The sequence below is a fragment of the Alligator sinensis genome, unplaced genomic scaffold (assembly GCF_000455745.1).
Source record: "Alligator sinensis unplaced genomic scaffold, ASM45574v1 scaffold65_3, whole genome shotgun sequence".
Taxonomy (NCBI): Eukaryota; Metazoa; Chordata; order Crocodylia; family Alligatoridae; genus Alligator; species Alligator sinensis.
Window position 1 is genome coordinate 1,876,100 of NW_005842203.1, and position 26,667 is coordinate 1,902,766.

The following is a 26,667-nucleotide window of genomic DNA, read 5'->3' on the forward strand; positions in this document are numbered from 1 at the left end:
CTGCGCTTCCCCGGGGCGGCAGAGAGCAGCGGGAGCGGAGTCTCCACGTGGGAGACCAGAGGACCGGGGAGGGGGCGACACTGCCTGGTCCTGTCTGCAGCGTTTTTTCCCCCTTCTTCTCCTTCCTCCTCCTCCTCCCTGTTTTATTTTTCAGTTTCATTGCAGTGTTGTTGCTTTGCATGGACTTGCTTGATTTCTAGTTGGGGTCGCCAAGTCTGTTTGAATCTGTTCCAGGAGGCTTCATCACATGATGTAATGACAGTCAGGAAGGCAAATGCACATGACTGTTGCGTTTTAAAAACCCACTGGACAACTGTATAAATCTGATTTGACACTTAAACGATAGGGCATTTATTAAAATAAATATTATCTCCTGGGTGACTCAGCAGTCTCCTGGAAATTTATCTCCAATTCCTGGAGGGTTGGCAACTCTATTTCAACCCCATCTGCCTTGTCGCCTTGGTGGCACCCGTATGCAACCTCATGCCTGCTGTGGGCTGACACCTCAGTTACAGCACGAGGTCTTGGTGTTTGTGCGCTGGTGTCCGGACTGTGAAATAGCATTTCTATTTCTCTGGTCCTCGAGATCATCCCCTTCTTCCTGGGTGAGATCCCAGTCCACAACTCCAAACTTTGTGTTGCCAGCAGATAGCGTTTATGCATCCCACGCTCTGTCTTTTTCAGGCTACAGTGCTTGAAATCCATGAGACTCCACTCATGAGGCACTGTGTTCTTTTAAAGAGTAAGGTAGCACTAAGAGTAAACAGGCTCAAGTTGAGACCACATGAGTGGCAGAATATGTTTGGGGAGCTGGCCAAATCACATCTATTCATCCTCAAAGTTTTAGTCCCACTTTTAATGCTTTTTTTTTTTTTTTCTCTTGTGCTGTGTCAGGTACTAAATCTCTTCACAGAAACTCTTGATAAACCTGAAGAAGGGTGTTTGTGCCTGAAAGTTTGCAAAGAACAATTTTTCCTACTACTCAGTTGGTCTAATACAGGAGCGGGCAATTATTTCAGGCAGAGGGCCACTTACCGAGTTTTGGCAAGCTGTAGAGGTCCGCATGGGTAACTTCGTTCCTTGCCAGGTGCCCCGCTCCCTGGTCACCATCTTGGGACTGGAAGTCCCACCTTTGCCACCAGAAGTCCCTCTCCTTGCCCCTGCAAGTACTCCTTTGGGGAAGAGGGTTTGCCATCTAAGGTGGTGGTGGAAATAAATTATATAGTAAAAGTCAGGCACCCATAATAATATATTTTAATTTAATTTAAAAAAATGTTATCTGATTTGTGTGTGTTTGTGCTATATATGTAGAAGTGATTGCATAAAAGCTCAAAATACAGTCATACTTGTATACTGTGTCGGGTGTGCATGGGTGTCAGGAGGTATGGGGTAGGTGGGTTTGTGGGGAGCTTTGTGTGGGTGGGTATGGGGGTTTGTTGGGATGTGTGTGTCTGGGTATGGTATTGTGGGTATGAGACACAGGGTGCAGAGCAGCCAGCGGGTGGGCAGGAAAGTGGGCATTTCCCTGCTTGCATCCCCCTGCTCTCAGCTGTGCGCAGGAGTGGAGGGTCCTGCCCAGCCTGGCGCGGGCCCTGGTGCATGGGCAGCACCTTATTGGGCTCATCCATCACCGTGGGAGCGGGACAGAGCACACAGAGCCAGTTGCCTCCCTCTTGGGGCTGCCCTGCTGCCCACACGTAACTACCGGTAGCGGAAGCCACGGCTCCCATCCGGCTGCGCACACCCACTCGCTCCCAGCCCCGCCAGCCCTAGCCCTGTGGCACAGGCGGGGATGACTGCGAGCAGCCCTGACCCCACGTGTCCCACCCTCGCCTGTCTGGGCTGAGCACCGTTGGCAGTGGGGAACAAGCTGCTGCTCAGCATGGGAGAAAAGTAGCCATTCCCCCTCCTGCCACCCGTGCTCCCTGTGGCAGCCGCCCAGAGCCCATGCAGGGCTGTCCTGCCTCTCCTCTGTGCCCCTGCCACCCATGGGGCAACTGTGGCAATGGAGAACAGGCACAGGCAGCCCCACGTGGCCTCCAAGCAGATGTTGCAGGGAGTGCCAGTGGCGGGGGGGAGGGACTGCTTTTCCCCTCAGTTGCAGTTTGTTCCTCACTGCTGCTGCCAGCCTGGGTCCTACACTGGCTCCAGGCTCGCCCATCAGGCTGAGTAGTAACAGGGCACGAACTGCTGCCAGGGCAAATGAAAATACACCCCCCTTACCGCCTTTGGGTTGTGTTTGCTGGGGGAGCCCACACCATGCTAGGCTCTGCTGCGGCTCCTTTGCTGCCAGCTCTGTGCTGCCCAGTGCTGCTGCTCCACGTGGCCACGGAGCTGGCGGCAAAAGAGCCACAGCAGAGCCTAGCGTGGAGCAGGCTCCAGTAAACTGCCCAGCGGAAGGGGGAGTGCTTTTCCTCTGCGCTCAGCTGCACTTTGTTTGTCACCGCTGTTGTCAGCCTGGGCGCCGCAGCGGCTCCAGGTTCACTCAATGGCCTGATCAGCAGCAGTGGCAGAGCACGAAAAGCTGCTGGAGCGGCGGAAAAGCAGCTGCTTCACCTCCCACCACTGGTGCTCCCTGTGGCAGCTGCTTGGAGCCCACACAGGGCTGCCTGTGCTCTCTCTCCACTGCCACCACTGCTCCATGGGCGGTGGGGACATGGTGGACAGACAGGATAGCCCCACATGGGCAGGGAATGCCGGCAGCAGGAGGGGGAGGGGCAGCTTTTCCCTCTTGCTGAACTATTGGCTTGCTCCCTGCTGCTGCTGTTGCTCAGCCCGGATGGACGAGCACAGGGTGTGCAGGATCAGTGCTGTTCGCGGTCATTCCCGCCTGTGCCCGCCACGGGGCTGGGAGCAAGCGGGCACATGGCAACTGGGCAGGAGCGTGGGACCTGTGCCGGTGCCCCAGGGCTAGCACCGGCATGGCCTAGAGCAGGCGGCAGGAGCGCAGGGTCCCAGCTGGCTGGGGCTGTTTGGAGCTGGGCCAGCTCCCCTCTCCCTGCTGGCACAGTGGAGCCCAGTTCCATAGACCCCTGCCATCCTACACCCCATGTTCCTGCCACTTGCTCTGGGCCCTGCCAGCGCTGGCCCCGGGACACTGGCATAGGCCCCACACTCCTGCACGCCTGCCCATTTACACTCCCCCTGCCCCCACTACCACTTTCCCCACTTCTTTTTACCTGAATTTCCTGCTCAGGGGCTTCTGGTTGTGGGGTGGGTCTGGGTGGACCCTGCTATTGCAGGAACCTGCTGGGGCTTCCCCTGGGTCCTACTGCCCCTGGCTGTTGTCATCTTTGACAGACAGCTGGGGCAGACAAATATTAATTTTCTAAATTTTTTTAGGGGCTCCACAGGCCAGATAGGATTTGGCCCACGGGCCATATTTTGCCCACCCCTGGTCTAATACAAGATATCACATTTACCTAAAGAACCTTGTGTGCCTTCATAAACACAACATTTAGGCCCTGGAAGTCTGTAGGAAATGTTTTGACATGCACCTTGTGTTCCCAGTAACTTTTGCATAGCTAGAGAGAGCATCTTTAAGCATTGTAGAAATTTCAGGCTCCTTGCTCATCTCTTCTGGTCTAAGTACTTGTGAGGATTCCCACCAGTTAAATGCTATAGATAAACCAGAGGAATCTTCTGGCAGTGCAGAATTCCATATTTCCACATTTTGAACAACTGTTTAGTCAGCTGACTCCTAAGTTAGTGATGGCTCAGAAATCTGCAGGTGCTGCGACTCGAGCACCTGGCCAGAAATTCTCTCCATTAGAATTTCAGCTGCTCTTGGATCATATCTTGCACCAGCTAATGAAGGGGTATTTCTTACCACTAAGCAGTAATGGAAAAAGTGTAAGTAGCAGGTTACAACTATTCCATTTGAGGTAACCATGGCAATATTGAAGCTCAGCTGAATTGTATCCAGACTTTTGAGCCTTAAAGTGGAGATTTTTCAAGTGAAGTATTTATTGTCTTTCTGGCTTTCCATCCAGAGTGGATAGATGGTCAAGAAGAAGCTTGTGCACTAGAGAGTAACTCCTTTGAAGATTTGAGAAAGCAAGGGTAGAAAAGTCACCCCCCGTTCTCGGGTTCCAGTGACCCACATGAAAAAGGGTGCTTGCCTTTACTTTAAGGACAACCTTCTAGAGGCATGACAAACTTCAAAGGGATTCACTTTTCACTTGACATCTTATCTGGCCTCAATGGTATTAGCACAGACAAAGGTCCTAACGATTTTTTTTAATGTTGAAAAAAGTCACTCAGTCATGTGAAGACCTCATTGTCTGGAAAAAGAATTAGTGACTTCAGGCCTTTACGTTGTAAGCTAGTGTTTTTTTGCCCAAGAAGACATCGTGCATAGTGGAGCATTTGAATAACTGACTTGTCTTCAAGATTTACAGAGGGCCATTTCCCAAAAGGACTTAAAGTAAGAATAGCAATTTTATTTTTGCAGTGCTTACAGGTAGCATGAACCCACTGTTATGGTTCAGTGGTAGTATCCTTGCCTGTCATGCAGGAGATCTGGGTTCAACTCAGATGCACATACAACTACAGCCATCAAGGTGCTGAATGTCTAGACTTGGTCTGGCCTTTGGAATCTGTCTCAGTGGTCTAAAGGAGAGATGGAAGGTCTGGGAAGCTGCTGCTTCTCCATACTCCTGCCTAGGCATACACATCAAAAGTTCTGGTGAAGGTCCTCTCATGCATACACCATGATCCAGAAAGATTAAGGTTTGCTTACCACAGGTAGCATGCGTCCTTGTCTTGGGCAGCACATAAACTACTTCACTAGGCTCTGAGTCTTAAGATCTAATTCAGTTTGTGATCATGGTAGACTTCTGATTCTGCAGCATTTGCACTTCTGTTTCTGCACCAAATTCTTTAAGGACCTCTATACTTTTGATAAAAGTTAAGGAAAGTGTGTCTTGAGTCATTTCATTTAGTGATTTCTGGTAAATTCAAAAAAGCCAAATTATTGTAATGTGTAGTGACTTTGTAAAGGTAACAAGTCTTCAGCTCTAATCTTGCACCAAATTGTAGAAGGGTTAGTTTATCCTAAAGACTAATGACACCATTTTACAAATGAGTTCCTTACTGGTGAGTTGGTAGGTCTGTCTCTACTTTTCCCTTGTGCCCATTTCTGTTAGGCCTTTCTCCCAGTGCTGGATCCTAAAAGATGTTCAGGTATTTTATATATGGTGGCTGAAACCATTAGACTACCCTCCCTGCCAAAATGAGGCTCCATAGCCTGGAATTTGGTGGTGAGTCCTGTCTCTGAATCCCTGCATGGGATCCAGACCCATGGAGCAGATCTTTTAACACCGTTGTGTTATACAGTGCTGCTTAATGTTTCATTTGACACCATTTTTTGAACGTTACTAAAAGCTGTCCAAATATATACTGAAGAGTTTTGTCATCTATCCAGCCTGGAACTGGAAGTCTGTTAAGGCTAATTTTTGATAGAGGCAGCTGCTAGTTTTGGAAATGTGCCAGGTAGCCACGTTGTACTTATTCCATCCGTTCTACAAAGCACTATTGTTTGCGTGCAGCGAAGAAATCCTCCTTCCGTCTTCAAGTCTTACAGAATTTATTGGAACTTTATTTCCAAAATAGGGAAATAAACTCTTCCCATTCCTACGTTTGCATGTTTTTTGGTCATTTTGAGGGGCTGTAGGGCTGTCTCTTATTTTGGTTAGTCACCTGCTTTTAAAAGGTATCACTTTGTGTCTGTTTTTTAAAACTGAAAATGCTTTTAGCAAAATAACCAAACAAGAACAACATGAGCAACATAGTTAATTTTATTATTTTATTAATGACTTTACTTTTTTCTTCTTAAGCCCTCTCTCAAGCAGAGTTCATTATAATGAAAATCCTGCCCAGATGGTGGTATCTGATGAGAATATGTAGTTACCCGCCTTGTTGGCAGGACTCTCCTGTACTCTTCCATCTCCTCGCAGAGCTCAGAGGCTATCTTTAATTAGAGGTGGTGGATATTTTGCTTCTATTTGTTTCTTTCCTTTTTTTAAGGACAATTTTTGGATTACTTGTTTTTTTATTTAAATTGTAACTAGCTAGAAAGGTCAGAGGTCAGCAATATACAGACCTGGGTCATGAGTTTGGATCTTACTTTAACCCACTACTACTGCTCTTAGGGATAAAAAAAAACAAAAACAACCCTTTAGAACTTGGGAGTCTTGCCTGCTCAGTGCTGGAAGGTTCAAGATTCTAGATGAAAATCATACCAGAATGCAATTTTTGCTTCTTGGAAATCAAGGTAAACAATTTCCTCCCTCACTGCTCTGTCACATGTTTCTTTATTATGATAGTTTGCACCTCAGATATGCCAACTTGGTTTAAGAAAAACCCTGGCACCTTATTCAAGGTTCATAAGATTTATATACCTGGGAGATTAACATGCTTCTTAACATTTTTTTCTGTGCTGCAGATGCAATGGATCAACTAGAGCAGAGAGTAAATGAATTTTTTATGAATGCAAAGAAAAACAAACCTGAATGGAGAGAAGAACAAATGACGTCAATCAAAAAAGTAAGGCAATCACATTTGAAAGATTAACTCTCTAAGGTCTTTCAAAAAGATAGCTTGATAATTTATAGTAAAATTAAGGAAAATTTAGTTTAAAAATTGTTCAGCACTGTGGCTTGGATTAGACATTGAATGAGGCAAGTTGAACTGCCGAAGAGAAGGAAGTTAGGGGTACCAGAAACTTCTGAGGGGGTTGCTCCTCTTTCCTCTCCTCCCCCCCGATAAAACTTAATGTTTGAAGACTTGTAGGAATACATGGGTACATGGGATATCTGCCTATCATATACAGTGGGTCGCAAGTCACCACTGCTAACTGCCAAATCATTTTGTCTCAGGTTTTCACTATCTGCATGTTTGCTTTTGAGTCTTTGAAAGAAGCTGAGTTCTCCTTAATAGAAGCATTTTCTCTTGGGTTCTGTAGAGGCCCTTGTCTATAGGAGAGTATCTCATATATCTGTGGCAGAGAATGGATGCTAAGGGGAAGAATATATATGCAGGACCTACCCAGACTGATTTGCCGCTGCCCCAGTCTTCACAGCTTCCAGCATTCTAAGGCCTAGAGAGTCCTAACGAATTACCTAAGGTCATGCTTAATACCCACCTATGGACCCTATCCTTCATCAATTTGGCTAATCCACTTTGAAAGCTGGTTAGATTATCAGTCTCTACAACATCTTGTGGCAATGAATTTCACAAGTTAATTATGCCCTGTATGAAAAGTATCTTCCTTTGTTGTTTTAAATATGATTTCTAATAATTTCGTTGCATTTCAATTTAATTTAAGTTTTTTCAATGAGCTTTAGGTAAAGTGCCCCTGCAGCTGTTTTGAAGCACGGGAACACTGATAGATGAGACACTCTAGGCTTTCGGAGCTGCTTTAATTAAAGTGCCTTCCCCCCTCCCACTTCTGGAGCATGTGTATAAATGCCCCACAAAACTGTTTTGGGGGACCAGTTAGCAGTTTGCATTGAGGGAGAATTACAACTTTATAAAAAGACCTGTGAGAGATGGCAAACATGCCATGGTGAATATTGATTCATCCCTGCAGTTTTTTGTCTAACATGCAACAGAATAGATTTGAAGCCTGTGTTTCCTATGTTGCAGTAGAGGAAACAGGCAGCTGCACAGCTGCCTTGGTGTGTTTCTGTCCTAGAAAAAATAAAAAAGGTCAACTATGTGCTCTTAAAATGTAACTTAATTATTAGGAGAGTCTAGTTATCTTATAGATGGGATTTTTCTAACTTCTAATTCAGTATGAGAGAGAGCGAAGATAGGGAATGCAATCATTTCAGTTATTTTACTAAAAATCTCTTTACAACAGGACTATTATAAAGCTCTGGAAGATGCAGATGAGAAGGTACAATTGGCAAATCAGATATATGACTTGGTAAGTAAGGAATATATTAAGTGCATATTTTAAGATATTCTAAAGTTATTTTTATTTGGTGAATACCTACTTATCTGCATAAAACAGCAGAAGTACTAAAATTATGCCTCAATGTGAAAGGTACCTTTTAAACTAGTTGGTTTTGGGTTTTTTGTTTATTTGTTTTTGCTTTAACAGAAAAGTCATGTTTCCACTTTATCTCTTACTTTTGTTTTGTTACCTCTTGTACAAGAACTATAGAACCATGAATGATGGATTTTGTCCAACTATTTTTTTTCTTTCCCAGCCAGAATGAATTTAATAACTTTGCTAATTGAAGGTTTGACTTGAGCTGTTGTTTTATTAGTACACTGATGCTCTTAAGTGTCAAAATATTTTAAATCTCTTAATTCATTATCAAAAGATGGGGATAAAACAGGCCAGGATCTTTTTAATATGTTGTGTATACTTACTGTTTTCAACATCCTTATTTTCTATCCAGTGGGGGCAAAAAAAGCTATGCAAACTAAACTATAAACTTGTACAGTATGTTTTAAAATACATGAATGATTTCTCAGCTCCATTTCTTCTCACTGTATAGCTAGTGCAGTGGTGTCAAACTCCCCCCCCGCCCCTTTCCCTCCTGCCCCACAACCTTCCAGCCCCCAACCAGTTTCAGACCATGAACTGAATCTGGATGCAGCAGTGGGTCAAGCAGTGGTTGTGGGAGTTAGCACAGACATTGCTCTCCCCCTGCAGCCAACACACATCCCTAGCGGGACTCCATACCTCAGATTTCAGCAGCAGGTGCCATTTCTGCTTGCCCCATCCCTGAATTCCCAGTTCCTTCAAAAGCCCTGCAGGCCAGACAGCATGGCTTTGCAGGCCATACATTTGATATCCCTGAGTTAATGCATTCTTAAACTTTTGGTTAGCTGGCAGTTGCAAAAAAATGTTTAATTTCCTGGTGCAGTGGCACATGCTATTCTGCTGTGTGATGCAGATGGATGAGAGATTTTTAAGCCTAAGTGCTTTCTAAGGTATTCTTAAATGTCACTGTCCCTGGAGTCTGCAGACTCTGTGTTCTAACACATTTCATTAAAATATACAGAATTCTTAAATCCTCTGAAAGGATGTAGAATTGTAATACCATTAAATAGTATGGGATTTTGGAAGTGATCTTTGATCTTCTTTTGAAACAGGTAGATCGTCACTTGAGAAAGCTGGACCAAGAACTAGCTAAATTTAAAATGGAACTTGAGGCAGATAATGCTGGAATTACAGAAATATTAGAAAGGCGTAAGTATACGTTGTAAAATGTTGCTTTGTCAGTTTGGCAAATGAAAATCTTGCAAGCTAATTTCAGTTCTTCAGGTATCTTATTCTCTCCAAGAACTCTTTTAGATCATAAGCTAAAGATGCTTTGTTTCCTACAGCAGAAAATTCTCTTGAACCTACTGGAAAAAAATGTGCTTTGCTCCCTAAACTACCAGTTAGTTAAGTGGTAACCAAAACACGTTCTGTTTCTTAGATGATTGGGTCCAATCAAGGTTTGTAAAATTTGTTTTGGTTTCGATTACTCCTTTTTACAGGTATGGCATGTAAGTTAAAGTTAAGTGCTGTTTGTGGTTTTGGGTGTTAAAAGAAAAATACTTGCTTAGATTAATTGTAAAAAGTTGCTGTGACTATGTAGTTGGTATATTTCATAGCATCTGATCAAGTGAACGCTTACTCATGTAAGCTTATGTATTTGTGATTCAGTTAATTGTTCTCAGCTGGGGTGCTGTGATGCAAGTGCCACTATTGCAGCCAGGTAAAACTGCCCACGTGTAGGGCTACAGTACGTGTACATCAGAGGTGGGCAAAATGCGGCCTGGCCTGTGGGGCCCCTAAAAAATTTAGAAAATTAATATTAATCTGCCCAGGGCTGCCTGTCATGTGGCCCTCGATGGCTTGCTGAAACTCAGTAAGTGGCCCTCTGCCCAAAATAATTGCCCGCCCCTGGTATACATGCTCTCCTGCCTCATTAGAGTTCTTTGATAACCCTGAAGCAGGCAGGAGAGCTGACACCTGTCCTGTACTCCTCATGTTTCTGGCAGACTCATGCGGGGTTGGACCAGAAAGGGCTGCAGCACAAGCAGGCTCTTCTGCCTGCTTTAGGGTTATTGGAGAACCCTAATGTGGGAGGAGTGTGCACGTGTGCTACAGTCGTTTCTGATCTGGCTGTACAGTAGGCATGCAGGGTACCTGGAAGTAGCACCATCCAGTTGACACCTAAACAACAACAGTGGTTTGAAACTGGGGGTGCCACCCCATCCAGAGAAGTTGTGGAAGCATGCCTGGACTCTGAAAAGATAGAGAACGACAGGTGCATCTCTACCCTGCCTTGTAATGTTTCCACATTACAAATACTACAGTAATCTGAATTGCCTGGAGGTGTCAATAGATAAATGTTACTGCAGCATCTTGACATTGGTTTTATGGTTCATTATAATGTAACTCTCATGTCTCATTCTGCAAACTTTTCTTTGCTGTACTTGCAATTGTCTGCTTCCCCTTTCAGGTTGCCAGATTCATTAATATAATTGATAACATTTCTTTAGTTAACCTAACCTGTTCACAACTTGGGCAGCGATTGCCGCTATTCCAGACCAAATGAAAGGTGCTTGTGTCTTCTCTCCCAGCTATACAAGTTGGTCCAATAAATATTGCCCTCCCCTCAGAAATCTTTCTCTTTATTATATCTGCTATATAACTGTGTTCTGAAATTATAGTAGTGCTGCTGGCCTGAGAGCAAATATAAAAAGTGGCTCAGTGCCTTTTTTGTTTTCAGGGATTGGATTTTTTTATTTAATAACAAATGGATAAAATATTTCATACACTTAGCTAAATTTTAGGTTCTTCTTAGTAAGTTTATGACCCAAAATACATTTCACAAAACATAGATTTCAGTACCTGTGGGTACAGAAAAACTGTTTCTGTTCCTCCTCAAACTTAAGATCTGGTCTAGTCTTGGTAAGTTACCTTATTTTTTTTTCCTTGGGTGGACTTGAGACATTTTGCTACAGTTGTTGCTAATCAAATGCCTAATAAACTCTGTAATGCCATCATTTATAATACGGGTAATAATATCACATTAGACATGTCTGTGTTTTGGGAAGCAATTATTGCACATGAGTTCTTTGTATTTAAAGATACAAGGTCAAGTGTAACTGCAGTAAATCTTAAGATAAGTGTACCTTTGTGTCTAATCCTAACATTAGGAAAATTGTAACTTAAGTGAGAATGGACTAGAGAGATGACTCATGATAAAACTATACAAATATTAAATATTCAGAAACAAAATGCTTATGTACTTACTATGTTGAAATATTGTTCACAAACAGGAAACGAGGTGGAGGTAGAACGGAGTACATTCTTAATTTAAGTAAATTTACTTCCACATTTATTCAGCCATGGAACTATCAGAATAGATAGAAGCATCTTGGAGAAATCCACAGATATATAAAATATATGCTCTAGTAGGTATATCTTAATATCTCTTTTTTTTTTTACTTCTTTTTTTTTTACCCAAGTACCCAAAAATAAAAAATCAGAGCCTCTAACATTCAACTGACCAAAGAATAAAGACACATAATATACTTTCCACCAGGGGGCAGGCTCTGAACTAGTTCATGACCTGAATAATGCTGGTTTACACAGAACATTTTCAAGATGTAATTTAGTTACTTCTGTTTATGATTATTTATTTTTAAAGCGGTGATCAGGAAAGATGCAATACAACCAATAATAGCAATTACTACAGTTTTTGAGCATTTGACTATAAGTCAAGAAAAGAATTAATCTAACTTCTGTACAGGTGTTGCTTGGCCTATAATTCAAAAAAGTTATATTAACCTTCAGATTGGATAAACTAACACATTTCTGTTCATCCAAAATCCTATTGAAAAGTTTACTTCCATCCTTTTATTTTTTGTGTTTCTGGGGGAAAATTGCTTTTTCACATTTTTTCTTATCTTGATCATCTAGCCTCTGAGTTCCAGTACTACAAAAAATGTTTTTTGTTTGTACTTAAATAAGTTCTGGAGTATTTAGACATGTTCCCTTTTGGACTTGTCTTCATTCTCTGTCAAAAGCAGATAATATCAGAAAGCTTGCCTTGGAAATGCAGTTAAGACATAGTCCAAGTCAAGTTCAGTAGGGACGTCTGGATTTTGATTGTTTGTTTAATCGATCGTTTCCTTGGTGACAGAGTGTGAAGAGTACTATGTTTCTAAGAAGGCATTTACAATGCTAAAAATGACCTCAAAACAAGCTTGCAGTCGCTGCATAGTAAAATGGCTTGTCTAAGCTGCTGTATTTTAAATTATGCACAAATTAGAGTCCAATCCAAAACTCATTTTAGTTAGTGGAAAAGCTCTGTTTGGCATTAGTGAGCTATAAATCAATTTCTGGCCATCTCAAATTAACTGTAAGAGGAGGAGGAGAGCGTGCTTGGAGTTGTTACAATCCACCAAAAACCTTTCATCGTGAATGCAGTTTGGATACTTATTTTTGAGTCACCTTGACATACATTATCAGTATCTATAGTGGTTTGCAGTGCTTTTCTTGTCATTGGGGAGGAAAATCTGAGGGAAAAATCTTTCTAGGTAAAATGAACATAACTGCTGCTTTCTTAGTTTTTCTTTACTTTCTATAGATAAAGATATATGTCAGATCTACAAATCAAGATGGTTTGCAAGATAAAATTTGACTAACATGCAAAATTGGCATTAAATTGTACTGCCTTTTTAACTCTGTTAGGTTCTCTGGAATTGGATACACCATCTCAGCCTGTGAATAACCATCATGCTCATTCACATACTCCAGTAGAAAGTAAGTTTTAAAGGATTTTTTTATTTATTCTGTATGTATGACTAAAACCTTTATAAACTTTTTGGTATAGCATTTTGGTCAGAATTGTGTGTCCCCAGAGGTCTCCTTGTAATTCTTTATTTCAGAATATTCCACACAGAATTTGATACAATTTAATGGCAAAGATATATGTTAAGGGAGGCCCAAGAATGAAGATGGGGTTTAACTGTTTGGAACAGTGTCAGTTGTCAATGAATATGGTTATAATACCTAGTTATTCTTTCATTATTTATAGTCAGCATTCTTAAGCTTTCTGTTTTGAGCATTGTTTGTTTTCAAATCTCATAGGAAATTGCATTTTGCTTTCTTCAAACAGAAAGGAAACATAATCCATCTTCTCACCATAGTACTACAGATCATGTTCCTGAAAAGAAGTTTAAATCTGAAGCCCTTCTATCTACGCTTACTTCAGATGCTTCTAAAGAAAATACACCGGGTAATACAATTAAAGCATGCTTTTGAGGTTGGGAGGAGAGACCTGTCTTCGCAAATACAGTTGGGTCTTTGAATTCCAAAGTTAATATTTTTCAGTCTAGAATTTTCTCTTTGAACATGCATAACTGGGAGGGATTGTCCTCTCTCACCATTGGCCCTGAGGCATACCAGGTCTGTTTCCATTTTCACAGCTGTGGGTTAGTTGTCCTGTCTTATGACACTTGCAAGGACTACCACAATTTTTTCTGCTTCCAGGAATTTTGTTCAAGCCTCAATGAGAACATTACAGGTTAAATGCCTTCACATTCCTTTTGAGAGAAAAATAATCTATCCTGTCTCCAAAGTGGAGAAGAATAGTTGATTCGCAGGAAGGCAGGTGATACCTATCATTTAACAACAGGGAGAGGAGACAGCCCCTTTGAGTTGTCTTATATTTTAGAAGAGAGGAAGTAACTGTGTATACTTCTCTGAATTACTTCATTTTCAAGAAGAATGCGCTCATGGTTCCTGTTTTTGTGGGGGACAGAAAGCAGCAGCACAGTAATTAAATTAAACTCCAGCTGAACTTTTGCAAGCATCAGATCAGTTTCATTGCTGCTTCTGCCTCTTATCTCTTAATTTGATCATGGTCTTGTAATTTACACTTTGCAGGCCTGGCTGGCATCTGTAGGAAAACTATTTGGTCTTGGTGATCTAATGTTAAAAGAGAAAGAGGACATTTTCTTTTGCTTTTTCAAATATGGACTGTGTTTACTTAATAGTGAGCAGTGTAGTACATTATCTGACTCAAAAACTTCTGAGTTACTTAATACCCTTCTGCCATTTTAAATATTTTTACATTCATAGCCATTATATTTTCCTATTTAAAATGTGTTCCTTGTTTATGCAAAATACACTAAGTCAAATGGAACTGCAGTTTTCAGCAGCAGTTGTTAATTAACTGTTTTGCAATGTTGTATTACAGTAAAAAAAGTTCATTACGTGGCTTTCTTTACCTAAAATTCTATTTGGCTTTCTTTAGTAATTATGTTAGGAATGCTATCAATATATTATCATATTTCATTCTCCTTCTTGAGAACATGCATTATTTTGATCATCATTTCAACCAAAAAACTAGACTAAACATCATAAATGGATTTTGTTTAATTAATTGGACCAGTTAAATTGACATGAAGCGGTCACTTCCACACCAAAACAGTTAAGGGGCAAATACAAATGATAAATCAAACCATCTATTGATCATGGCAGTATAGCAGCTCAGCACAGGCCATCCTACCCTACACTTGTAAAGTTCACTAACTGGTATATGTATAGGTGGTATTCAGCTTACTAAGATTTAAAGGTATTTTTAGTTTCACTTTGAATTTCATAAATGTATTCTGTTCATCAAGGGTGTCGAAACAGTAATTCATCATCCTCTTCCAACAATGCATACAATACAAACTCTTCTCAGCCATTGACATCATATAACCTGGGCTCATTATCTTCAGGATCTGGAGCCGGTGCTATTACCATGGCAGCAGCTCAAGCAGTACAAGCCACAGCACAGGTAAAAAATAAAATAAAATAAATAAATAAATAAATTATATATATATATATATATATATATATATATATAAGGTGGGGAGGGGGTAAATTTAGGAAGCTTGCTATTTAGTGCTACTTAGAGAGAAAAAATATATACTTTTATTTGGTTTGAATTTTCATATCCACTTTCCGTTGACTTCAGTATTTTCTTTTGGAAAATATCCTTTTTTATATTAAGAGAGTCCTGTTTCATCCTGAGTCTTTCATGAAATGGAGGATGGTATGGCATTTTGTTTTGTTTATTCCTTCAGCTGATTCTATCGCTGTCTAAACTGGATAGCTACCATCAAAATAAAATAATTGTACAATTAGTAGTTAACAGGATAGCACTAACTGTAGGTGGTTATGTAGGAACTATAGTATTTGAACACTTTTTTTCCTAATAATAGTATTTCTTTTAGATGAAGGAAGGAAGAAGAACATCCAGCCTGAAAGCCAGCTATGAAGCCTTCAAGAACAATGACTTTCAACTTGGTAGAGAATTTTCATTATCAAGAGACTCGTCTGGGTATACCTCATCAGCTCTGGCATCTACGTTAACACAAACACTAGGTTCATCAAACACGGATTCACGGAGTGGTCGAAAAAGCAAGTGGGTTCTTTTGTTTTGGCATGTTTATATTTTGTTCAGCTGTGTTCAGAGTTGCCCTTGTGTGTTATGTCAGAAGCGTGCTAAAATGTAGATATTAGGGGAGTTGGCTTATTTTAACAAAATCCCCTAGATATTACCAGTATTAAGTGTGAATACAGCTGAGCTCTCTGTTAAATTGGATGGGTCATACTGGGAATATTTTTCTTGTTGAATAGTTTCCTAAAACAAACTTCATAATCCAGATATGTTTTTAAAATATTTTCATAGAATGATTTAACTGTGTTGTTATCTGGAAAACTCCTTTTGATTCTAGTTCCTGGAAAAGGCACATTTCTACCAGCATTGGCATTAAGTTGATTGATCATTTATCACATAATTTCTGTAACACATTGTTAAAGCTAGATAACTCAAACATGCAGCTTTTCAAAAGAATTACCCATCTGTTTACAGCCTTTTGGCGCTTGGAGGGTTTTGTTGGTCTTATGCACAGAACAAGCCCACTTATTCTGTAGCTAGCTATAGATAATAATAACACTATCATTTAACTAGCTTTGGTTAACTTATTCCAAGTTCAGATTATGGTATGGGTGTTACAGAAAAAAAATTATTGTTAAAGTGCTCTGGCCACAGCCTTATTGGATTGCTTGTCTGGAGGGGTCAGACTGGGCCCTGGAGTCAGCCCTTTGCACTGCGCACCCAGCAGACCTGGGTGCAGGGACACCCAGGGCATGTAATACCACTCTTCTTTCTCCTTCCTACCACCTCCACCCCTCCCACAGGGAAATGCAGGAATTTTGCCTGGGTCATAAAACTCATTAGTTATGCCTCTGCTCCTGGATGCTTTACGTTTATCAGAAAATCCTAATACAGGCAGGAGTGTGTGGCAGCCCCTTGGTTGAGAACCAGTGAGGTAAGCAGTAGGGCTGTGCGAAATTTCACTGAGCGTTTTGTTTCAAAGCTGTTTCGACATGTTTCGAGTTTGAAACAGCGAAATTGAAATGAAACAAAGCTTCGAAACAGCTTTCGAAATGAAATGAGGGCACTCGAAACGTTTCGAGTTTCAGTGCAGCCTGGTGGCAGGGGAGAGCCAGGGCTACACTCCGAGCAGCTCCGCACCCCCATGGAACTCAGCCCAACGGCGGGAGGCGGAGCACAGCCCTATCTCCGCCCACCTCCTGCTGCTGTGCTGTGCTCTGAATGGTTCCACATCCCCAGCAGCAGTGGCAACCTCCTGTCGTCTGGCGCAGATCCAGGGGCCCACACCCCTGGGAGGAGTCCAGCACAGCCCCGCAGTCCTGGGGGTGCAGGCCCCCCGTATCTGTGCCCATATGACAGGAGGCTGCTGCTGCTGCTGCCGCCGAGTGTCTTGAGTTTTGCTTTTGAAACTTTGAAGTGCAGTTTCTGAGAGAACTCTGCAGGCTTCATGTCCTCAAAGGGGGCTACCATCCTTGCAATTTGCATCCTAATCAGGCAACAAATTACAGTGTTTTAGGCATTTTCATGATTCCCCATTATAGCCTATGGGCAAAACGTCGAAACAGTTTTAACTGAATGAAACAGTGCTTCGAAACAATGAAATGAAACATGGTCCCTTCGAAGCAGCAAAATGGACATTGAAATGATGGTATTTTGCACAGCCTTAGTAAGCAAAGGCAGTACACAGTGGTGGTTTTCAACTTAGGGGTGTTGCCAAACTCAAAAAAGTTGTGGTGGGGTGCTCTTATTTTATAAAAGGTTGAGACCACTGCTCTAACCTAAAGCATGTTGGTGGGTGGGGGTTTAAGTATTTGTTTGAAGGCGGTTTTCTTCTTACCATAGAGCATGCTTTAAACTCATTCCACTTCATGAACTGGATCCTGATGTGGCAATGACTGGGGATTTACACAGCCATTGTTTTCCCCCCCACCCACCTGCTGACATGTATTGTCAAGGGGGCTCTGGATTTCAGCAGAAGGCCCTGCACCTGTTAACTCAACCCCCAAATTCTTGGCCTCTCCACAAGCCTTGTAGACCACATACAGGCCATAAGTTTAACACCTCTGCTGTAGGGTATCAGTGGTCGCACATGTGGAAGAGCATGTAAAATGACTAGCTTCAAAAAGCAATTACTTAATACATACTATGCACATATAATTTATGTGAATGTTCTCTTTTACTTCTAACTTGCAAGTTAGAATATGCATCATTGACATTGGTCTTTCACTGCAAGCTAAAGTTTAAATGTTTTTTGATAGTTTTACACTGTTAAAATCCACCAATTGGAATAATATGTCCTTCTGTAGTGAAAAAAGACAGTCATTTACTTTCTGATAATAAACCACTGCTCTATTTACTTATATATGATGTACACCTTTTTCCCCCCCAAAAATTACTCTTCCAGAATTGGGGTGTGCATCTTAAGCTGATTTTTTTTGTTTGTTTGTTTGGTTGGGTTTTTTTTGTTTGGGTCCCCCCCCCGTCCCGTTCCCCCCCCCCCCAGTATAGAAGCATCTCACTTTGAAAGTTTAAATCCATCTGCCTGACAACAGCACTGACATTTCTGTACAGGCAGCTGAGGGAATCGGTTGCCTTAATGGCTTACTGTTCTTCACTCCGCAGGTGTTAAAGATTGTTTCTCTTTTTTAATAGTCTTGAAGTTCCACTAAACACACTAACCTAATTCTGCCATCTGCTAGTTACCTTTGGTCTCTCCTCCTATTTCACAACCCTGCTGACTGTTTTTAGCAATTTTCAAAAATCATAGATCCACCTACAGAAACTAATTTTCAGCAGAAGCTACAGTTTCACCTTTTGGCTGAGCAGCAAAGGGAGAGTGCGTGACATGAAGATTAGATTCTGTCACTCATCTATGCAGCCATAAATCTGGAAGAATCTTTTTCATCATTTTGCCCTCCTCAAAACAATGTGCATGTGTTGTTGGAGGCACGTAGTGCGCAAGAACATACAGTATTCTGTTTAAATTTTAGAAGGTAGCAAGAACAATTTCGTTAGAATGACATGAGCACTATAGCATGGATGAGCACCTCAGACTATCCTTTCAGCACTCATAGAATCAGAGAAAGTTAGAGTTGGAAGGGATCTCAGGAGTTCATGTAACCCAACCCCCTGCTCGGAGCAGGACCAGCCTCAACTAGATCATCCCAGCCAAAGCTTTGTCTAGCTGGATTTTGAAAACCTCCAAGGATGGAGCTTCTACCACCTTTCTGGGTAACCTGTTCCAGTGTTTTACTACCCTCCTAGTGAGAAAATTCTTCCTAATATCTAACCTAAACTTCTGTTGCTGCAACTTGAGACCATTGCTCCTTGTTCTGTCATCTGCTACCACTGAGAACAGTCTAGCTCCATCCTCTTTCAAACTCCACTTCATGTAATAGAAGACTGCTATTAAGCCCCCTCTCCGTCTCCTCTTCTTTAAACTAAATAAGCCCAGTTCCCTCAGTCTTTCCTCATAAGTCATGTGCCTCAACTCCCTCACCATGTGTGTTGCCCTCCATTGGACTCTCTCCAATTTGTCCACATCATTTCTGTAGTGGGGGGCCCAAACCTGGACACAGTACTCCAGATGTAGCCTCACCAATGCTGAATAGAGGGGCAGAATCACTTCCCTCACAGCACACCTACCAATGCAGCCCAGTATGCTGTTAGCCTTCTTGGCAACAAGCACACACTGATGCCTCATTCAGCTTATTGTCCACTCTCACCCCCAGGTCCTTTTCGACAGTGCGGCCCCCCAACCAGCCAGCCCCCCAGCCTGTACTGATGCATGGGATTGTTCCATTCTAAGTGCAGGACTTCATACTTGTCCTTGTTGAACCTCATGAGATTTCTTTTGGCCCAGTCCTCAGTTTGTCTAGATCATTCTGAATCCTATCCCTATCCATGCTTTATATCTTTGAGAATAAACAGGTTTTGCTTTAAAAGACTTTTTACTGTATCTCTTCATCTTTCAGAAACAATAATAAGTCTTCAAGCCAGCAGTCCTCATCGTCTTCCTCCTCCTCCTCTTTGTCATCGTGTTCTTCATCATCTGCTTTAGCACAGGAACTATCGCAGCAAACAGCAGTAATACCAGAATCTGATTCTAACAACCAAGTTGACTGGACCTATGATCCAAATGAACCACGCTACTGTATTTGTAATCAGGTAAGTAGAAGCAGAACTGCTTCTTCAGTATGATATCATTTTTCTATCCCACAGATGAGTTTATAGCTCAGATTTCCAGTGCATACTTTTTTGTCTAACATTGTCAATATATTCTAATTGGTGATGTAAACAAAGGCCATTGAAGCACTGAGATGCAACGGTAATGCAATACTTTGTTGTGACTCAAATCCAGATTCACTGGTAGTGACAGCAACCAGTACATTGTACATTGTCTTTTTTACAGGACATTCTTTCCTCTTTATTGGGATGGCAGGGAGGGGAGAAGGAACAGTTTTAAATATACTCTCATAATTTGAATTAATAAGCATTTTTTTGCAACTGAATTTCCTTTGTTCATAGTCAGTGAACACAAATGCAGAGTTTAGCACTTTACACCTCTACGTTGCATTTTGACTTCTGTCCCACCCAGGAGAGCACACAAAACACCAACAGACTCTCCCTATGCCTGAATGGTGCTTGTGCCCAAAAGCTTGCAAAGAACATTTTTTCCAGCTATTTAGTTGGTCTAATAAAAGATATCACATCTACTCAATGAACTCTGTCTGCCTATGACCTTAGACCAGTACAGCTACAACCAACAGCCCTGAGTTTATCACTTAAAATAGGCAATTTCAGGGAGGAAGAACATGGGGAAATGGTCCCATTGGATCTGTGTTTCATGAAAACAAGCTCCTATAAAACTAAGGATGAATAGCAATGTTTTCAGAATTTCATAAAATTTAATGAAAGAATTTTGCTTTTCTAAAAACAAACAAGCGTGCCATCTGGCATTGTTCTAAAACATGCACCTGACAGAGAAACTAAGGACATTCTTTTCACATTTGTCAGCTCAGACTTAAAGTAGTGTTCATCATTGTCTCTGGTCAAATAGAACTGTTCACTTTTCTTATCCAACTTCAGATATGCATAACATGAATTTATTTTTGCATAAGACATTTGACCTCGAAAATCATTTGTTTTTATACATTAATAACACTGATACACTGCTTTGCAAAAGATAACTAGTTGTATTCCTTTAAATTCTGTCAATAAAAAAATATTTTATTTAAAAAATTAAATAATGTTGTAAATACTAGTAAGTCACTATATTAATAGTTAAATCTTACTCTTTAACTTAGGTATCGTATGGTGAAATGGTGGGATGCGATAACCAAGATGTAAGTAACAAAATGCTAAAGACGTGGGGTGAGGGTTGTGCTCCTACACTGTGTGGGGCTTTTGTGTGCATAACACTGCAACTCATGTTGGCTAAAATAGCTTTTCTACTTTTCAGTCTAAAGTGAAAATTACTAAGTAGTGATTATTTTTTTTCAAAATCTAGCTTAAAAGTATAGAAATGAAAAAATGATTGCAGCACAGTAAAGTAGAGAAGGAATTGAAAGGGAATTGCAGTAGAACTTTCAGGAGGGAAAGATCAGCATCCTGGTTATGGTTTGTGTTCCAGTGTTCACTGTGTTTCTGGTTTTGACGGGGAGGGGGCTTGTGTTTTATCTTTGATCCTGCAGTAATTTGGCAAGCTGTTGTCTAAGTAGAAAATGGGCAGAGAGAGAGATAAGTAAAATATTCTAAGTGTTTTTTAACTTGCAATCATTTTTAAAAATTGTTTTCTATCCAGATTTAATAGTTGAACTCAGTCTACATATTTTTCCTAGGAAATTGGGGTAAATATAAACTTCCAGAAATGGAAATCAGTCCTAAGCCCTCATATTGGACAGACTTAAATAGCTCCACAACTAAGCAGTACATTTTTCTGTTAAATATTATAGTATTACAAACTGGTAATAATAGTGGTGCTGTTGTTGATCTCCTATTTCTACAAGGAGTGGGTTCAGTCTGGATATAAATTTAATACAGAGGCTGTAAACAGACACTGTCCTTAGAGTAGGATCATCTGTGCCTGGATGTGTCCTGGCACAGATAATACGCTTTATTGGGCAACACAGATCTTGCCCTTTGTCCCTTAGGATCAGGCCCCTGCTACTCCTGGTGTCCCATCTGTGGAACACCTAAAAACAGGGGAACCCCGGGTGCCCTGAGCTGGAATGCAGCAGAGCAATTAATGTTCCTGGTGATGCATGCCCCCAGCCAAGGGATACCTAGGGTCCCCATACTTGCAGAAGTACACCCTGAGTCAGCCCAGTAGCACAGTACATGTGCTTGGGGAATCCCCTGCCATGAGATTCCCAGGACATGTCTATGCAAACAGAAACCTGGGCAGGCACTCTCAGGGCTCCACAAGCCAAAACCTTCACAAGATGGGGCTCCCGAAGCCCTGGGAGTGCTTGCCTGGGGCAGCTGGAGAGCAAACCAGTGTCCTCCACAAAAAAACACAAGTTTTGCCACCTATTGTCATGGCCACAATGTTGGGCATTTGCGGCATGACAAGAAGCCTGGATGTCTGTTTGCTTGAGCTTTCTGCCGCCGCCATTTTTTTTTTTTTTTTTTTATGGAAGCACAAATGTGACACATTTTTGCGGTCTAAGGCTTTCTGATAGAGGTGTAGCACTTTTACTCTCTTGGTCTTAGTGGGCTTTGGTTTTAGTTTGTTTTTGCTATCTGCCACTTATCATTTTGCTTTTCTATAACTCACTGAATATTCTAACACTTAACACAGTTGACACCCAGAGGAGCTCTGTAAGAAAATTGAGTGGTGCAAAAGTATGGTGGGGAGAGACTAGCAATGAAAATCAGGCAGGTAATAGTACAGATTCTCAGGTAATATGAAAGCAGTGTGACCCAGTTGTCTGATCAAGTTTGAAGCAACAAGCAGGCAGAATTAGAAGTCCTTGCACAATCGCGGAACTATGATGTAATTGGAATAACAGAGACTTGGTGGGATAGGTCACATGACTGGAGCACTGTCTGGATGGGTACATACTGTTCAGGAAGTACAGGGAGCGGGGAAAGGGAGAGGGGTTGCACTTTATATAAAGATCCATATGATTTCTCAGAGCTCCAGTATGAAGCTGGAGGTAGGCCTGTTGAGAGTCTTGAGGTAGGGTCAGAGAGGAGAGCAACAAGGGTGATGTTGTGGTGGGGGTCTGGTCTCTAGACCAACAGACCAGGAAGGAAGTGATGGATGAGACTTTCTTCAAACAGCTAGTGGCAGTTTCCTGATCACAGACCCTGGTCCTCTTGAGGGGCTTCAGTCATCCTGACATCTGCTGGGAAGGCAATACAGCAGTGCATAGGTAATCCAGGAATTTTTTGGACAGTGTTGGGGACAACTTCCTGCTGCAAGTCCTGGAGTGGCCAACTAGGAACCATGCTCTTCTTGACCTGTTGCTCACAAACAGGGAAGAATTGGTGGGGAATGTAGTAGTGGATGGCAAGTTGAGCAGCGGTGACCACGAGATGATTGAGTTCAGGATCCTGAGGAAAGGAAGGATGGAGAGCAGCAGAGTAAGGACCCTGGACTTCAAAAAAGCAGACTTCGACTCACTCAGGGAACTCGTGGGCAGGATCCCCTGGGAAGCCAGACTGAGGGGAGAGGAGTCGAGGAGAGCTGGCTGTACTTGAAAGAAGCCTTACTGAGAGTGCAGGAACAAACCATCCCAATGCGCAGGGAAACTAGCAAGTATGGCAGAAGACCAGCTTGGCTTAGCAGGGAATGCTTTTGCAAACTAAATCACAAAAAGGAAGCTTATAAGAAGTAGAAACTTGGACAGACAGCTAGGGAAGAATATAGAGCATCGCTCAGGGATGAAGTCAGGAAAGGCAACCTTGTGACGGGATGCAGAAAAGGCTAAAGTGCTCAATGCCTCTTTTGCCTCGGTCTTCACAGGCAAGGTCAGCTCCCAGACTACTGCACCTGGCAGCACAGTTTGGGGAGGAGCTGAGCATCCCTCAGTGCTGAAAAAACAGGTTAGGGACTACTTTGAAAAGCTGGATGTGTACAAGTCCATGGGGCTGATGCACCCAAAGGTGCTGAGGGAGTTGGCTGATGTGATTGCATAGCCATTGGCCATCATCTTTGAAAACTCGTGGTGATCAGGAGAGGTCCCAGATGATTGAAAAAAGGTCAAACATAGTGCCTATATTTAAAAAAGGGAAGGAGGATCCAGGGAACTACAGACCAGTCAGGCTCACCTCAGTCACTGGAAAAATCATGGAGCAGATCCTCCTAGAAACCATTTCTCAGCACTTGGAGGAGAAAAAGATGATTAGGAACAGTCAGCATGGATTCACCAATGGCAAGTCATGCCTGACCAACCTCATTGCTTTCTGTCATGAGGTGACTGGCTTTGTGGATGTGGGGAGACCAGTGGATGTGGTGTACCTTGATTTTAACAAAGTGTTTGATACAGTCTCCCACATAATTCTTGCAGGCAAGCTAAGGAGGTATGGACTGGATGAATGGACTGTAAGGTGGATAGAAAACTGGCTGGAGCATTGGGCTCAGAGTAGTAAATGATGGCTCAATGTCTACTTGGTAGCTAGTATCAAATGGAGTGCCCCAGGGGTCAGTCTTGGGGCTGGTTTTGTTCAGTATCTTCATCAATGACCTGGAAGATGGCATAGAGTGCACCCTCAGCAAGTTTGCAGATGACACCAAGCTGGGAGAAGTAGTAGATACACTGGAGGTTAGGGCTAGGATTCAAAGTGACTTAGAGAAATTGGAGGATTGGGCCAAAAGGAATATCATGATGTTCAGCAAGGACAAGTGCAAAGTCCTGCACTTAGGACAGAACAATCCCATGCACCGCTACAGGCTGGGGGCTGACTGGCTGGGCAGCAACTTTGCAGAGAAGGATCTGGGGGTTACAGTGGACAATAAGCTGAATATGAGCTAACAGTTTGTCCTTGTTGCCAAGAAGGCCAGTGGCATACTGGGCTGCATTGGTAGGTGTGTTGTTAGGGAAGTGATTCTTCCCCTCTATTCAGCACCAGTGAGGCCACATCTGGAGTACTGTGTTCAGTTTTGGGCCCCCCACTACACAAAGGATGTGGACAAGTTGGAGAGTCCAGCAGAGGGTAACAAAAATGGTGAGAAGGCTAGTGCACATGACTTGTTAGGAGAGGCTCAGGGAACTGGGTTTATTTAATCTAGAGAAGAGAAGACTGAGGTGGGGATTTCAACTACCTGAAGCAGGGCTTGAAAGAGGATGGCACTAGACTGTTTTCACTGGTAGCAAATGACAGAATGAGGAGCAACAGGTTTCAAGTTTCAGCAAGGGAAGCTTAGGTTGGATATTAGGAAGAATTATGTCACTAAGAGGGTAGTAAAACACTGGAACAGGTTACCCAGAGAGGTTATGGAAGCTCCATCCTTGGAGGTTTTCAAAACCCTGCTAGACAAAGCATTGGCTGGGATGATCAAGTTGGGGCTGGTCCTGCTTTCAGTAGGAGGTTGGGCTAGATGAGCTCCTGAGGTCTCTTCCAACCCTAACTTTCTCTGATTCTATGATTAGAATCTAAAATTTACCTAGGAGTATAATGTGAAATACCATGATTAATGTGAGTTAATATGCATGCCAGTTCAGTTGCTCTTCAGGTTGTCTTCCCTTTTCACTGTATTGTTATAGTACTCTCCTTGGTATGTGATCTTATGTTTTATTGAGAGATCATCATTCATATCAAAATAATTGAACTTTTGCTTCATTCAGGCACAGTATCTATTGATGATAGTTCAGAAAAATTGTTCTATGATTTGGTTTGGTGTTTTCTTGGTTAAATATTCAATTTTAGCTTATTAACTCATCCTGACACACTTATACACAGTGAGTAATTATGCGATTACAACTGTGCTTTTTAACATGCAACAAAATTGTTTAAATCTTTTCCTAAGTTTGGATTTAAACTTTTACTTTGGTACATTAGTCCAGGGTTGCAGCTGATGTTTAATTTATACGTATAAATGGTGTATATGTGGAAATGGAGTTTTTCCTCTATCCTTCTTATTTTTGGACTTCTTTCCTTTTTTAATTTGCATATAGTGAATAGGTTACAAGCCTTCATTATATCATCCAGAGCAGTGCTTCTGTTTTCATAAATATCTTTTTCTTGCTACAGGTGTAATAAAACTTTTCCTGTAAATTTGTTTTACAGTGCCCTATAGAGTGGTTCCATTATGGCTGTGTTGGATTGACAGAGGCACCAAAAGGAAAATGGTATTGTCCACAATGTACTGCTGCAATGAAGAGAAGAGGCAGTAGACATAAATAAACTTCATTTGGAAAACAAAGTACATACTAAAGATTTTATAGAGGACTTAATAAAAGAAAACAAAACACTTCTTTGCAACCACTTAAAAGATTTAGCAGTCATAAGATATTGAACTATTAATTTTGCTAGTTGTGTTTTAATATTGTAAGTAAATTATTTATGCACTATTGATGTGCTACAAATATTCCAGTTGGCTTTGGATTGTTCCAATGGCCAACATATGCAGACATTTGTACTCTCCAACCATTTTCTCTAAGCAGTGGGCATTCTACAATAATTCAGTCTTCAAAGGATTCTAAGTGAAGATTTTAAATGTATGTTTTATATTCAACAGACATTCTGCTGCATGTACTGTACTCAAGAGCTGTTATGTTACATTATGTATATAAATGGTGCAAAAAAGTCAGTGCTTCTAAAAAAGAGAGAATATAAGACAATGGTTTTTAAATGCCTTTATAGCTTTGTTTCTTTTGTGAAACTAAATTCAGCAGGCTGAAGAAAATGGTTCTTGTATAAAGCGGGCTGGTGTCCTCTGGAGTACTTGGGTACATAAAAACAAACTTCTTTAGAGAAAATACAAACTTGTGCCATTAGTCTTTATATGTTTCTGCCCCAAACAGGGTGCAGGTCATAAGAGAAAGGGTGTTAAAGTGATGATAAATTTTTTATACCAAATGTGTTTATTTTTTTGTGCGAGTAATCCTTTAAATTGGAATTGTATTAGGTGTTAAAATAAAAAGGAAAAACCCTCAATTGCCAATATTGATGCTTTGCATACTTTGTCAGAAAAAAATAAAACCTTAGAATTTACCTGTCACTTGAAATGTTTCTTTGAAGAACATAGTTGAATTTGAATAAAGCATTTCTTCTTGTACAACCACAAAAATATGCTGTGGAAGAT

At 41.6% G+C, this 26,667-nt stretch overlaps 1 protein-coding gene across 3 annotated transcripts; it reads left to right on the plus strand.

The window, feature by feature from the left end:
* Positions 1-3,079: 3,079 nt before the first annotated feature.
* On the plus strand, positions 3,080-26,576 carry ING3 (inhibitor of growth family member 3). Of its 3 annotated transcripts, none has more exons than XM_014521330.2 (11): positions 3,080-6,274; positions 6,446-6,546; positions 7,865-7,930; positions 9,112-9,208; positions 12,713-12,784; positions 13,140-13,259; positions 14,749-14,807; positions 15,247-15,437; positions 19,388-19,580; positions 20,720-20,758; positions 25,650-26,576. In XM_014521330.2, exons 1-11 carry the CDS (start codon positions 6,247-6,249, stop codon positions 25,764-25,766), a joined length of 1,083 nt encoding a protein of 360 aa, XP_014376816.2. In that variant the 5' UTR covers positions 3,080-6,246; the 3' UTR covers positions 25,767-26,576. The 3 variants fall into 3 exon arrangements, with proteins under 3 accessions (XP_014376816.2, XP_025063467.1, XP_006026748.1); XM_025207682.1 differs by having other exon boundaries at positions 3,083-5,983; positions 14,650-14,807; positions 25,650-25,766; XM_006026686.3 differs by having other exon boundaries at positions 3,085-6,274; positions 14,650-14,807.
* Positions 26,577-26,667: the final 91 nt, after the last annotated feature.

Coding starts and splice junctions, on each gene's coding strand:
- ING3 (XM_006026686.3), top strand. CDS start 6,247: ATGCAATTTTTGCTTCTTGGAAATCAAG. Junction 7,931..9,111: donor CAAATCAGATATATGACTTG/GTAAGTAAGGAA, acceptor CTTTTGAAACAG/GTAGATCGTCACTTGAGAAA. Junction 20,759..25,649: donor TGGGATGCGATAACCAAGAT/GTAAGTAACAAA, acceptor TTTGTTTTACAG/TGCCCTATAGAGTGGTTCCA.